Source organism: Cnephaeus nilssonii (assembly GCF_951640355.1).
Source record: "Cnephaeus nilssonii genome assembly, chromosome: 10".
Lineage (NCBI taxonomy): Eukaryota > Metazoa > Chordata > Mammalia > Chiroptera > Vespertilionidae > Cnephaeus > Cnephaeus nilssonii.
This window is the reverse complement of record NC_137081.1, coordinates 40465241-40480714: the sequence shown is the minus strand read 5'-3', so window position 1 is coordinate 40480714 and position 15474 is coordinate 40465241. Positions and strand designations below refer to the sequence as shown.

The 15474-nt window shown below is 40.5% G+C and overlaps 1 protein-coding gene across 8 annotated transcripts in view; it reads left to right on the top strand.

Moving 5' to 3' along the window:
- Positions 1 to 14741, top strand: part of OSBPL6 (oxysterol binding protein like 6) — a 183772-nt gene extending 169031 nt beyond the window's left edge. For all 8 annotated transcript variants that reach the window (XM_079782837.1, XM_079782836.1, XM_079782835.1 and 5 more), the window contains 8 exons: positions 326 to 463; positions 806 to 869; positions 2568 to 2646; positions 4180 to 4324; positions 6725 to 6869; positions 8029 to 8155; positions 9572 to 9694; positions 10970 to 14741. In XM_079782837.1, the coding sequence (XP_079638963.1) occupies positions 326 to 463; positions 806 to 869; positions 2568 to 2646; positions 4180 to 4324; positions 6725 to 6869; positions 8029 to 8155; positions 9572 to 9694; positions 10970 to 11078 (930 nt within the window). In that variant the 3' untranslated portion in view covers positions 11079 to 14741. The remainder of the gene's footprint in view (positions 1 to 325; positions 464 to 805; positions 870 to 2567; positions 2647 to 4179; positions 4325 to 6724; positions 6870 to 8028; positions 8156 to 9571; positions 9695 to 10969) is intronic.
- Positions 14742 to 15474: the final 733 nt, after the last annotated feature.

The following is a 15474-nucleotide window of genomic DNA, read 5'->3' as shown; positions in this document are numbered from 1 at the left end:
CCCTTGTGCACTTGGCACTAAAATTGTGCAGACAGCATAACCTGTAAACTGGGTTTCAGAAACGTTGAACTTGTGATACTCAGGAAATTGGGTGGACAGATGAATGAAAAATACTTGGCCTTAATTGCCTGCTGGTCCCCTTGAGAGGCGTTTAACTTCGTTTTCCCCCATAAGTGTATGAAGAGTCTGCGCAAATAATAGAAAATGCAGATGCCATGCAGTCAGCACCCATTGATGGGGAATGTAAAATCTAGAGGAATAAGGGACAAACAGACCTGGAAGTAGTCTCTCCTATATTATTTTCCTTTCTTAAATGTTTTAACAGGTTCTTATTGCTGCATTTGCAGTTTCAGGATATTGCTCTACCTATTTCAGAGCAGGAAGTAAGCCATTCAACCCTGTCCTTGGGGAGACTTATGAATGCATTAGAGAGGACAAGGGATTCCGCTTTTTCTCAGAACAGGTAAGTCCCACTGCATCAGGGAGGCTTCTGTGTAGGGCAGTTTGATGATGAAAATATTTTGTAAACCTCTGTTTGGGGTGGGTTATGATACTAGTTAATGGACAACTCTATTTATATAATTGCCCCTATAAATACATATGTTCTCTGTGTTTAAACATGAAGTCTTAAAAGTTCAAGATTCAATAATTTACTTGTATATTTTGAGAAAAATTCATTAATAGAGATGGATGAGCTGAGTAGTTTTTATTTGGCAAAAGCCGATATACGTTGTAAAAAAAAGTTGCTATTTATTGAAGTTTTAACACTGATGTCAAAACTTTTTGTTTTGTTTTCAATTACCAGGTCAGCCATCATCCACCTATTTCTGCCTGTCACTGTGAATCCAAGAATTTTGTGTTTTGGCAAGGTTTGTTTTTCAATTACAACTTAAAAATCCAACTGATTGTCCTCTGAGACAGTTTCTAGTCTCCAAAACTTTAACTCAGTTTACATTGCTGCCTTTGGAACTTGGAGAATGTTCGTAATTGATGCAGGGCTCAGTTTAAGAAATTAGATTTCCTGTTTTAAATATTAAACTGTGTTATCTAGGCGAGGAGATTGTTTAGGAATCAAGCCCTATGGGACAGCAGGGCTCCAAGCTGACTGTGCCAGCTCGGGGCTATCACTTTACCTCATCGTGCCTCATTGTCTATATGTTAAGCATGGAGATTTTACCTGCTATCTTCTTGCTTCCTGAAGGTGTACAAATACATCTTAGTCCTGAAGGAAGGCTCTGTGGCACATTGTCTGTGGTGACAGGCTACTAAGTATGTAAATATTGCACTGATTTCTGGTCTTTAAGTCATTGAGGTGTTTGGATTGGAGTCTGTTGAATCAATGCCCGTTGTCCAATCAGAATGTCACAAACTTGCCTAAAATAAAATGTTTCAAAATCCCTTTAGCAAGAATACATAATATTAAGTATAAATAGTTTATGTTTGGAAGGATGCTTCATTTGCTTCTCATACATACACACTTCCTCAACTTGAAAGCGTGCGGAATGATAGAGCACTGTAACTGCACTTTACTGCAAAATAAGAAAAGAAATCATATCTTGGTCTTAACATAGAGTCAGAAATTTGGTGGAGGCAGCACTAAGCTCCCTTAGTTCATCAAAATGGGAGCAGGTGGTTATTATGAATGCACAGGTAAACCTGAGTTCCCGCAAGGCAACCATAAAGCTGTCAATGTGAGATGAAGTGCTGGGCCCTGGAGTCATAGCTCACCCAGTGTAGGAACATATTCATTAAGTTAATCTCACTTTCTCATAACCTTATCTGTCTGTATTTAGAGATTTTACTTGTGTACTGGTCTCCCAAATCATATAACTTTTCAAATAAATGTGTATGTAAATCCATACTGCCATTAATTTTGCTATAAACTCACTTGTCTCTATATAAACTATTTCCACTATCTAGTTAAAACTTATAACAACATTTATCTAGATAATAAGCCATAGTGAAGTATACATACACATATGAATGTGCACATATACACACATGTATTATTCCAGGCTTTCCCCAGTTTTGTTAGTTGAAAACAAATATGAAACATGTATTATGAAGAAATATAGATAGTAGATTTTTTTGTTGTTGTTCACAGTTAATTTTTTCACTTTGGGCCATCTTGGGGCATTTGTCATGTTAAATCAACAATATAGAATTGGCCCTAGCTGGTTTGGTCAGAGGATAGAGGGTTGACCTGTGGACTGAAGGGTCCCGGGTTCAATTCCAATCAAAGGCACATGCCCGGATTGCAGGTTCGAATCCCAGTTGGGGGCACACAGGAGGCAGCCAATCAATGATTCTCTCTCATCATTGATGTTTCTATCTCTCTCTCCCTCTCTCTTTCTCTCTGAAATCAATAAAAACATATTTAAAATATATATATATATATATATATATATATATATATATATATATATATGTGTATATATATATATATAATCAATTGTAATTACAAAAGCTCTTTGTGAAATGTTAAGTGTAATACAAAATTTAGTTTTCATAGAATAAATCATTAGATGTAGAGTATATATTTCTTGTCCTCTGCCTGTGTCATTTAGATATCAGATGGAAGAACAAGTTCTGGGGGAAGTCGATGGAAATCCTGCCTGTGGGAACGCTGAATGTCATGCTTCCAAAGTAGGTCTCTCTTCATCCTTTTGGTCTCTTACGGGCTTTCCAAAATCAGAAATGGGTGTTTGAACCCTAGAAGGCACCAGGGTCTGTTTCCCTGTATGGCCAAAGCATCTGTTAGTTTTACCAAAGTGCTGAGAATGTTCTCCCACAAAAGCAAGCAAGAACTTTAGCATATGCATTAAGATTCCTATTTATCTCTTCATGTCCTCCAGTCATCAGTCAACACCAGGTACCTACCTGTCCCAGTCACGTTTTAGTTTGCATTTGATATGAAAGAGTCTCATTCTGATCCATTTCTTCCTATACAATTTATGATTTCATTTTGAGTTAATCTTAGATTCGGGGACTATTTTTAATTTCTAACTTATTTTATTAAGGAAGAGTAATAGAATCCTTAGAATATAGCCTTTAAATATTTTCAAATTAATTGAAGTTTTCATTAAAGCCAAAGCCTTGATGAGTTTCGTTTATGTCTTCATTTGGTTGGTTTGGTTTGGTTTTTGTCTATTTGAATGACAGAATTTGCTGATTGATTGGATATGGAGGAAGGTGGGGAAAGAGGAATTCCCAGGACCACAAAATAAACTTTCAATATTTGCAAACTCATGAGGAAGGAAGAATTTTCCCAGTGGTATATAGTTCCTACATCATACCAATTCATATTTTTTTTAGAAACTTAAAAGCATTTTTAAATTTTGAAGTGACATTTTATCTGTAAATATACATAACATGCAAATGTGACTTGAAGCTATGCCACCTTGTTCCTTGGCAGAAAATCTGTAACCTTACTCCCTGGAGTTTGCATTACATTCATGCTGCCTTAGTTATTATGCACATCAGTCTTTTCCCAAAGAATCATTCGCAACTTTGGTGTTAACTTAGAAACAGAAACAATGTCCTTAGAGTAATCTTTCTTAAATGCATATCCTGTCTGCCTCTCTGTTCCCTGGAATCCTTCACAGTGGCCCATTGCCTGCAGGGTAAATCAGATGCATGGGTGGGTCTTGAGGGTTTCCCTGCTCTGCCCACTACACCTTTCTACCTGGCCTCCCACCACACACACACACTGTAACACACCACTCCCAGGCCCCAGGTGTGTCCTGCTCTTTTGACTTCTGATGCTTTTCCCCAGCCTCCTCCAGCAAGTCTTTCTTGACACTCAGCCCACATTACAGGCAGATCTAAGGACTACGGTCTCCCCCTTCTGTGCGCTCATGTTACTTCCTCATCATATCTTGTTATAAGTATTTGTTGGCACATCCATCTACCCCATCAGACTGTTGGCTCCAGGAGAGCAAGAAACTGGCCCTATTCACCTTCGAAGTTTAGCACCTGGCCCATAAAAAGCACTGTCTTGTTCCTTAAATGAATGAATCATGTCGTAAATGTCCTTGAACACATAGAAACTTTCAACAAAGAAATGAAAAGAAAATGAGGGAAAAGGGAGCTTTGGCCAAAGAATATTCTCATTAGTAAAAATAGTAATATATATGTATGACTTCATTGTTTTTTAATCATTGTTGTATTCTTTGCTAGGTATGGAGATTGCTATGTGTGGAATAAAGTCACCACGTGCATACACAACATTCTCAGTGGGCGGAGGTGGATAGAGCATTATGGAGAAGTAACCATTAGAAATACCAAAAGCAGTGTTTGCATTTGCAAACTCACATTTGTCAAGGTAAATAATGACTTTAACAGTAAAGAAAAGATAACATGATATTCTTCCTCTAAGGAGGAAATAAACCAATTACCTTCAACAGCCTCAAGTAAGTCTGTCCTGTATCATGGATACTTAAGAACATTTCAGGTAGGAAAGCAGAACCAAAACCAACTGATGGCTTTCCTCAAGGTGTACAGACTTCTGAGTGTGTGGAGGCCAAAAAAGGCACCATCTCAAAATGGGGGGAAAAAATTCTTCTTAAAGAATTTCTTTCTTAGCAACCCATCAGCAGTTCATTCAGTAAAATTCCAGAAAACACTTCTTGCCTATAATAAGTCTTCTGGTTTCTATTTCTATTTCTATTTTTGCCTATAACAAGTTCTCTAGTTTATATTCCTATTTTTATTCCTGCTTGATTACAACATATTCAAGTGATCTATTTTAGGGACCTAATTATACTGCAGTTGTCTTTTTCTGAGAATGCATATAGATGATAGCTTCCAGTCACTATAAGCTTACCCAACTCTGCCACTATGATAATACAGATAAGTTCAAGAAAAAACATTACCTTTATTAACAAGAGAAGATGTCTGGGCCCTAGCCGATTTGGCTCAGTAGATAGACAGAAGGGTCCTGGATTCAATCCTGGTCAAGGGCACGTACCTCAGTTGCAGGCTTGATCCCAGACCCTGGTCAGGGTGTGCACAGCCAGCAACCAATCGGTACGTTTCTCTCACATTGATGTTTCTCTCTCCCTGTCTCTCTACCTCCCTTCCACTATCTCTAAAACTCAGTGGGAAAATATCCTCCAGCTTGGCCGGTGTTACTCAGTGGTTGAGCATCGACCTATGAACCAGGAGGTCACAGTTCGATTCCCAGTCAGGGCACATGCCCAAGTTGTGGGCTCAATTTTCAGTGCACGGTATGCAGGAGGCAGCCGATCAATGTTTCTCTCTCTCATCATTGATGTTTCTATCTCTCTCTTCCTCTCCCTTCCTCTCTAAAACCAAGAAAAATATTTTTTTAAAGAAAAATATGCTCAAGTGAGGATTAAAAAACAAAAAAGGATGTCTGGGATGGATGTTCCTACAGAGCACCATTTTCCCTGGTCTCTGCTCAGAAGTGGAACATGGGGTCATCATTGTGCTTGTTTAGGGGTGCTACAGAATCCATCAGGGTCCAGAAACTCCACCCACCCTCTTCATCTCTTCTAGTCCCAATCTCATTCTAGAAACAGGTAACATAATTGGAGCCTTAATACTCAAAATTTTCTCTTCTGGTCGTGTTCATTTTAATGGAATATATTCATTTTAGCTCAACATGCTTTTCTTTTTCCCCTCTTTTTAAGTAGGTTCATTAGGTGGCTCAGAACTGAAGAGCCAGGATTGTTATTTGCTCTGGAGGAGTGATGACAGTAAATGTCTGCATTCAGTTTGGTAGGCTGTGAGAAACTTTGGTTTAGGTCTGCCCTGCTATATGCAAAGCTCAGGGCAAGAATCCAAATGAAGTCCCTATGCCATATGGGTAAATATTTGAAATATGTAAATCAAACCTACAACCTGTCAAATAAAACATGTTCAATTTTTTTTATCCTGAAAAATATATACCTTTCATAGTAAAGCCTGCCAGGCCAGGTCCGACACTTCGGAACTTGAGCTAGAGGCCTGGCAGTACAGAGAGCCAGTCCTGGCCCAGCCTCCCCCCGCCCTCCTGGCCCCCCCCCCCCCCCCCCCCCCCCCCCGCCGGCAGCTCAGTCCTGTACTGCAGGGCCTCACACACACATAGGGATCCAGCCCCACATCCTTGCTCTGTCCCCACCCCCTCAAACAGCCACCTCAGGCCTACAGATTCACACACTGGAGATTGGTCTGCCCTTCTGTGAGTGACTCCAAAGCGAAGGCTTGTGCAGGCCGTGGATAGGCTTCGAGCCATGTGGACAGCAAAGTGTAGGGCTCTGCATACTTGGGGCCTGATCTGGAGCGAGGGCCATGGGATCTGGCAGGGTAAATTCCCACTGACTTCACACCTTTTGGGGAGGAGTTTGGCTGGGAGAAAGCCAGAGCAGGGTCCTTATGATAAAATTTAGCCATTTACAGAGACGTGAACAATATTTCACAAACTACTTCCATAGCATTACCGATTGAAAATCATTCAAATCCATGAGCAGAAGGACAATTCAAGGCAGGAGGATCTGAGGAAGAAATTCCTAACCTATAAATTAATGTTCAGTTGAGAGAGAAGCTGAGCCTTCTCTGTGTCATATTGCCGTGCGATAGCATAGAGTGGAGACTTAAAAGTTAACTTCTGGAAATGGTTTGAATAAGACACTTTAAGGTTAAGAAAATCTTCCACATGGGAATTACAGAGATCGGTGTTGTTGAAGAAATCAGGTGTTTTCATTGGGCTTGTTTTTTCCAGGTGAATTATTGGAATTCTAATGTGAATGAAGTCCAGGGGGTTGTGATGGATCAGGAGGGGAAGGTGGTGCACCGGCTGTTTGGGAAATGGCATGAGGGGCTCTACTGTGGCGTGGCCCCTTCTGCAAAGTGCGTCTGGAGACCAGGTGAGACCCGCAGGAGTGCCCTGCCTCAGGAGGCACCTGAGAGAAGTGACGGAGGGAGGGAATGTCAGATCACCCCACGTGGTCCACCTTATGTTTTCTTTAATAACGAGGTTAAAAACCTAGATGCTAAGGCAAATGTAGTTCTATTCATATTTAACATGTACATTATATAAGCCCCAATATTTGATAATGAGTTATAAAATTTAGGCACATCTGACAAGTGGGCTTCCCGGATGTAAAATCCCGCTAAATGCCTCCATTTCAAATGCTAAGTATATTTAGTCGAGAGTTTAGTTAAATGAAATACACAAACTCAAATCCTTATTTCTAGTATTTATGCTGTTTTAATAATGCAAAGGATAGCCTGTAAACATCTGTAATCCACAAATTTAATAACTTACTAGATTAAGTGATATTTTTACTTGAGCTGCAAAAAGCTGCAATATGTTGACATTTAATAAAACACCTCAAGTTCTGATAATACACTAGCATGTCATTGAATATCAAGTATAAATGGAACAAGTCCCATCTGACAAACATTTTCATCGCGATGTTGTCAGTTAAGCCCTAACTTTAATGTTAGCTGTTAGTTTCCTAAGTGACCGCCAAGTGTATGTCACTTTCCTGCGTGTGGAGTGGCCAGTTCGTTCCGCAGTGATTGATTAGGTACCGATGATGCATCAGGCTTTGCTCCGGGCGCTTGGAATCCTTCAACGAGCAACACGTACAAAGATTCTGCCTTTGAGTTTAGTTTAAACGGGTCAATAAATATTAGTTTAGATGTGCATCTCTTTCTTTTCTAAAAGGAAGTAAAGTGTTTCTGGTGAAATCTCAATGTTCATAGCTCATCATCCTGGCATTTAGTTACCTAGCTGAGTATTTGAGAGAAAAATTATGGTGTAGTTTAGCCAGTGAAGACTACTATATAAAGTTTTATTTTAAAGGCTAGAGTCTATTAAATATATGAATCTATCAGTTCTGGTCACCAACATAAAGTTTCCCATCTGACAAAATATAACCTGAAAAAATTTATCATCTACTGTTTATGGCTACAAATTTGCTAATGGTCTGGGTATATAGTTAAACACCAAGGCTAAGTGCTTCTGCAAGTGTCTTTAACCTCTTTGCCTCTCACAATGGTTCGTTGGCCTCATTCCAGGTTCCTTGCCAACCAACTATGAGCTCTACTATGGCTTCACAAGGTTTGCTATTGAGCTCAACGAGTTAGATCCTGTGCTGAAAGACCTCCTCCCACCGACAGACGCCCGGTTCCGGCCCGATCAGAGGTGAGCGTAGCAGTGGCATTTAAAATGGACACTAGATCATGGCAGGTACTACACGTGTCATCGAGACTTACTTGCACCACCATCACTTATTTCTTTGTTGAATCATCTGTTCATTCCCTTATTTACTCAGAAATGTTTGAGTTCCCCACCCTGGGTAAGGCAGCCTTCATAGGATGATCAGAAGATTAGCTCAACAAAAGTTTCCCCTCTCACCCCCAAATTTACCAAAAGCCTGCAAATTCGTGAATGTTCTCTCTCCACTAAATACAGAATCACTCCTCACCCAGTATTTGTACCTTTTTACCTCTATTGCTCTGAAGCATGGGGTATCTTTTATACTGAAGAATGAGATAATAAGTTACAGAGGCACCTACAAATGCTTTTAGTCAAAGTCTGGAGTTTGCCCAACATGGTTTGGGTCTCACAGGGTGTGAGATGTACTCAAAATACAGTACCTTTAATACCTTCTGATTCATACTAGTATGTTTTATTATTCTTACATAGTTCTGTATTCATGTTGCCCATTCTTACAGAATTAATTTTACTTTTTTCCAAAACCTTGTCATACAGATTCCATCCAAGATCGTTTTCTATTTTCAGTGTGTTTGTGGTTTTTATTTGTCTTCCGCCAAAATGTTCCCAGTATTGAAATGTTCTGCTACTCAGTTCTCTTGTATTCCTCCTCCTACCCCGCCCCCCCCGCCCCCGCCCCGCCCGGCTCCAGAGCACGCAGTCTCACTGTTTGACATTCACATGTAAGCATCCTCTATGATGTGTATCATTACTGCATCCCTGGTCTTTACTCTCTTTTTGGAATTTAAATATTTGCAAATCACCACTGGGTCTGCTTTTGCTTTCTCAATTCTATTTCCGTATTTCCTTTCTGAATTTCATTTATAATGCATTTCCTTTCTGTGGCCTTTTGTACTCTTCCCCAACTGTTACCTTTTCTTTTTTCATCAGTTTTACTCTCTCCCATAAAACAGGAGAAAACTCCTTCCTTCTCAATCTGTTCTAAAAGTAGATGGAGAACAGCCAGTTTCCACCCGCCATCCTGTGGCCTTTAACAAGTGCTTTTTGATAATATGGAAAAGGAGCACCCGCTGGGACTCCACGCTGTTCTAACTCGTGGAGACCTCACGCTGTAGAACCCTAGACAGAACAGAGAAGTCTTCACGCCCAACCCGCTCCCCTCTCACTCCTGCCAGTGTGCTGCCGTGTGTTAATTCCATCCACATACACAGGAAGTGTGCTCGCTGATGGCAGGCCGGGGTCGTGTGGGCTGGAGCAGGGCGAGGGGATGCTATATCCCAGTGTCATTGTTCACAGGAACCAGAATGTGTTTTTACGCAAATGAGATCATTTTTTATTGGAAAAGAGGATGATATATTAAAAGATGAACTGCTCTCTGCTTAGATTTTTGGAAGAAGGAAATCTAGAAGCTGCAGCAGCCGAGAAGCAAAGGGTGGAGGAACTCCAGAGGTCTCGAAGGCGCTACATGGAAGAAAACAACCTTGAACATATACCAAAATTTTTTAAGTAAGTCAGTTCATGCGCCTAACAAGTTCATGTTATGCAAATGGTTTCCACAAGCAATGAGAAACTCCAGCCAAAGAGACAACGAAGGATAGTTTAATGTCCAGGGAACCGAAAGGTGGAAAAATTACACTGCCTTAATCAATAAAAAAATTGAAAGAAAAAAAAATTAAACCGATTTCAGTAAATGGCCTTGGCAGTGAAAATACTGGACCAGACTTTGCACTTAGGAAAACCTTTTGTAAGCATAAAAGTAATTTTTTCGCCCAGCGGGGTGTGTGCTCAGCAGTTGAACATCGACCCAGGAACCAAGAGGTCACCAGTTCGATTCCCTGTCAGGGCACATGCCCAGGTTGTGGGCTCGATCCCCAGTGTGAGGTGTGCAGGAGGCAGCCAATCAATGATTCTCTCATCATTGATGTTTCTATTTCTCTCTCCGGAAGTAATTGTGTCTCCACAGCTCTTTGCTGTTCGTGAGCAGCAAAAAGGGGTGAGGGTCTCCCCCAGCCCAGAGCGTTCTTTGTCCTTCAGCTCCAGCCTTTCAGACGGTGGAAACTTGTTCCCACTCCCTCCCTCAGAGACAGGATGGAACCCCTCTGCCCACAAGGTCATCCTGGCTGCATTCGTCTTTAATTTTATTTCCGGCCCGGGGAGCTTGTGTCCATTCAGATATGGTGCCTCTGTGGCGTGATCGGGGTGATTATTACAGGTTTATTTGCAGGACTATGTCTACATCACAGATTAAACTAGTAGTTTCCAGGTCCATCTGCTGCCCTCCGGAGCCAGGACAGATCAGCTCAGAATAACCTCATCTCCCTTATAGCGGCTGCCTCCTGACTGCCCTGGGGAGGAACACAGCCTCGCCCTTAGATGGCAGGCCCTGCAGAGAGCTTAGCTGCTGAGGCTGGTACTTCCCCTGTGAGTGAGGCACAGACTTATCTTGTGGGTCTGAGGCCTGAAGCTCGCAGTTACCTATTGTACACGCTTTGCTTGGGACACTTCACTTTCTAGCTCTTCCTGGAGGGGATTTTTTCCTGCCCTCAGCCCCTCTCCCAAGGACCCTACCACCCTCCATTTCAAATGTTTAACAACAAAAATAATTCATTTCCGGTCTAAAATAGTCAAGTCATCAGTAAGCAGATAGGACACTAACTGGCTTACCAAGAACTGCGAATGGTTACCGCGGGCTGCTTGTGCGTCTTATCTGCAGGGCAGGGGCCAACAATCTGGTCACCTTGGGGTGATCTGTGTCTAATGTTGATTTTTCTGTTTTCACAGGAAAGTGATTGATGCCAATCAAAGAGAAGCCTGGGTTTCTAACGACACCTATTGGGAGCTGCGAAAGGACCCTGGGTTTAGCAAAGTAGACAGCCCTGTTCTTTGGTAACCTGGGAGTGTAGAGCTAGCCAACATATCCCGCTCTGAATGAATTACTAACTATGCACAATTATGTTTCTTAGAGCTCTGCGTGGTTTCTGGGTCGACTGAGCGCCGGCCATTTGCTTTTTTAATCATCTTTATAATGGACTTTCAGAAGTGCATTAGACAAAGCCCCTAACCACGTTTGGATCCTTTCTGTTTTGCTGCAACCATATTCCTTAAAAAAAAAAAAATTAAAAAAAATCCACACCCTCCTCGGAAAGAAGAATTAAAGGAGCAGAATGTAAAAATCCAAAGTTTAATGAGTTTATAAAGAAAAACACACTGTAACCGGTGCTTAAAGCTGATCTGGAGAGTTGAAAGCAACATGACATAAACCACACGTTGGGTCCTTTTTTCTGGAAGCGCCATCCCCTCATCAGAGGAGCTCCTGGGCTCAGACTGGAGTGTGTCGTTTGATGTGGTGTACCCGTGCTGGCCTTGTCCATGAAGACGTGATGCTTCTCAGAACCTGTCCTATCTGTACGCCATTGTTCATGCCTTAAGAAATGCAAAGATGTACAATAAATCATTTTTTTAATGTGTGCTCATAGGTCTATGTGGAGGGCGGACCTTTTGAATCATGGCATGATTCACTTTCTGGGACCAGAACAATTATGAGTGTAACTTAAGTGGATGAAAAAAAGTAAACAACATCTGCTTTACTTTGATGTGTCGGTTACTGTATAGGGTGTCTGCAGGGCAAGAAGGAAACGGTGTGCCAGGTCGATTTCTGTATTCACATTGCTTGTCAAGCTCCTGTCTCGCGTCCAGATAATAAACCATCCCTCTTGCACCTAACCTCACAGTGTGCCCTGTTTCTGGCAATATCTGTGTTTGATTTGAACACTTGGCATCCGTGTTAAAGCCTTGGAAAGAAATAACAATAAGCAGATGGCATTTCTGGTTGGGCTTAGGAGCACTATAAGTGTAACTGTCTTTGAGTGAAGCACAATGAAATAATACGCATTACTATCCTATGCCCAGCCCAGTGGCACCAGTGGAAATCCCACTGGGAACAGAAGCAAGGATGCTAGTAGCTTATTTGCATTGTTTAAATGAGTTCTATGCAAATCATATTTTATATTTTCATCAAGTGATTCTGTATGATACATGACCATATATTAAGCATTTCCCTTGCTGTTGGCAGAGATATAGAACTTAAGCTAAGGAGTTTATACATTCCAACAAATGGGAGGGGGACAGAAATGTGTTTTGCATACTTCAGGATTTGTTCTTTCCTCCAGGATACGAAGGCTTTTGTAGGAAACTTGCATCCATATTCCTGATTTTCTGCACGTAGATGACTATATAAATGCTTGTATGTTTTTTTAAAAAATCTCCCTAGAGATTAGTTATTAAATGACATATATTTAATTCCTAGTTAGGTTTTTATTCTAGATTCTGACCATAAGGTTTTAAGTGTTATTTTAAGCTCTGGTAATGAGGTTACTGGCATTTTACATTTTGTTAAAAGGTGTTGATTTTAGTATTATCTCTCAGCAAAGTTTTCCTAATAACGGCTAATCCACTATCAAATCTGAATTGCTTATGAGAGCATAAGGCAAGCTCTGAAGTTTCCACTACGTGGAGCAAGATTTAAAACATCCCTCCTTTGATCTGGGCCCTACATCGTGGTATGCATTGCTTTAGAATGAAATTTCATTCTCAAGTAAATTCCATTGCCAGATCTAAGTGTTCCACTTAAGCAACACCCGCCCTAGGTTTCTCAATGCCGTTGTGTCCCATGTTAAATCTGTAGGTGGCTTGCTTGGTGGTAGTAAAAATTTTCCCTTGTTATTGATTGCTTTTCTTGACTCCCTTTTATCTGCATCTTGAGATACATGCCTATAATTTTCATTAGAATTTAATTAGAATTCTATAACCTTCCTCCTAAAAGTTTGCTGTCCCCCCAATTGGTAAAGCTTTAAGTACCATGTGAAGTGGTTCTGGTCTCTACTTACTAGTGTTTCCATGAACAGCCTCAAACTGTTTCACCTAAAGATAAGGACAGCGTTTTACAAAGTAGAGGTGTTCCAAGTAGGTAAGTCAGAAGGGGGAGGTATAAAGATGTATTGAGTCCTTTATCCGTCAGTTACCAATGGGTATATCGGTCAGACAGCTGGGAGAGGACCATGCACCCATCAGGGCAGCAACTACTGTTTGGGTTGTAATTGAGAAAAAGAATAACTAGTAGAGAGGACCTGTACTAGTTAATAAGTTCCAGCCACAAATCAGGTAAGTGAATGTTGGTCAGAGCTCACCGGAAACTCTGATTAGGATTTTAAGCTGAGAATGAGAAGAGTGGCAAATTAATTAAAATCACATTTTATAATGTCCCAGATTTAGAATCTCTTGAGATTCAGGCTTCTTGATTAGACTTCCAATACAAGTGGTCAATTAAAGTTGAGGTAATACTTTCATAATACCAGCTTCATAAGCCTCCCGCTCAAGTATTCAGAATGTAATGGCTTTATCCCTCATTTCATTTTTACTTTTGATTGATAGAGCAGTTTATAGAATTGGGAGACTTATTCTAGTTAGAATTTTCATCTGTAAATTTTGAGACTAAACAGCGAAAGGATAGAATAAGTATTAGATCCCTCTTGATAAAACCTGATTTATTTTTTAGAATTTTATGTAATTCTTTTTATTTCCAGGGTACTTTTCTTATTTGTTTCCCCCTAAAACAACAGAGGATAGAGGAGGACTCAATGTGCCTTTATACCTCCCCTGTGAGGTATTCATCAGCTCCTTCATGTCTGAGCTTCTCATTAAGGAAAGCAGTACGTAGTGACGATGTTCCTGTGATGTGACTAGACTGCACAGATCGATGGCATACACCAGCCCAGATAGACACTAATTATTTTGCTTCTGTATGCTGCCACCAGGGTACAATTTACCCTCAGACTTTGCTGTTATTTTATTGTATTTTTTAAAAGTCATTATACTTCATGGGTTATTCTAAAACCCCTCCATTGATGTGTCTCTCACATCAACGTTTCTCTCTGTCTCTCCCCCTCCTTTCCACTCTCTCTAAAAAGTCAATGGAAAAATATCCTCGGGTGAGGATTAACAAATAAAATAAAATAAAATACCCCATACTTTCCAGGCAATTGCAAAGATAAAACTCACGTGAGATACCTTTTCATATTACATATCAATTATATGTAATAAATTATATCAATTATATGTGACCAAAAAAAAAAAAACACCTACCAAATGTATTTTCAGGGTAAGATAAACCAATGGGATTTTTTTCAATACGAGAGATGCCAAGTTGTCATTTTCCAAACCTTTGCTCTTCATTACTCTGGCCCCATGCCTTCCAGACACTCATTAGATCCTGCCCTACGGAACACTGAGGGGCAGGGTTAAAGGGGAAACTGATAAAACTTCTTTTGCTTAGTTCCAGTTCCAGCTGTGGCTGGAGACGTGTTTGTCATCATAATCTAATGTACATTTTTGTTATTGCCTTGTGGATTTTCATTATCCATCTTGTCTAATCTTGTTCTGTCACCTAGATAAGGAACTGTCAGCAGGAGCAGAGCTCCGCCCACACCAGAGGTTGTGCACATGTTTGCACTCAGCTCAATGGTACATGATGGATGCGGCATAGTAAATGCGTTTGTGTACACAATGTTGGTTTATTTCTATGGGAGCCATTATGTCAGGATGTATAAAATGTATCTAATTAAACGATTATGAATCTATTTTGTGCCCTGGAAATGTTCTTTGGGGGAAAAGATGGAAAAACTATCATGGAAGCTAAGACTAAAGTGCTTTCCTTTGGATTTCTTTTGGTGTTTATTTCAAAAGGCTTCCCATTCATTTAGAACAATCAAACCAGGATTAGATCCTGTACATTTTAATTTAATTTCTTTTGTAAAATTGATACATTTAAACTGTACATTGTATGAATCTCTCTGTTAAACCTGACTTTGTTTAGTACGTGATTGTAAGAATATACACGTGTGACAGAATTTTAAGGCCTTGTCACAGCCTTTCCTATTACAGAAAATGGCAAATTGTTTAAGAAAGGGTTAGTTCTAATTCTCCCAAAATGAGATCTGAAGAATTAATTCTTTAAAAATTGCTGTGATAACCAGAATACCCAACATCTTAAGCCAATGAAGCCCCATGATTAAGGCAGCTTCCAGGTGGCAGTTACCTGTGAGTCAAATGCACCCTTTTGTTTTCCAAACCACTATGAGTCGATTGACTTTCTCCTTTCTTCTGGCCCTAACTTAGTGAGGGGCAGGCACACACAGGTCCATTCTTTTGCACTGTGCCATTGAGTGATTGTAACATTCAGCAATTGTTCCAGTTGCAGGGTGAAATATCAATATCAGAACCACTGTATG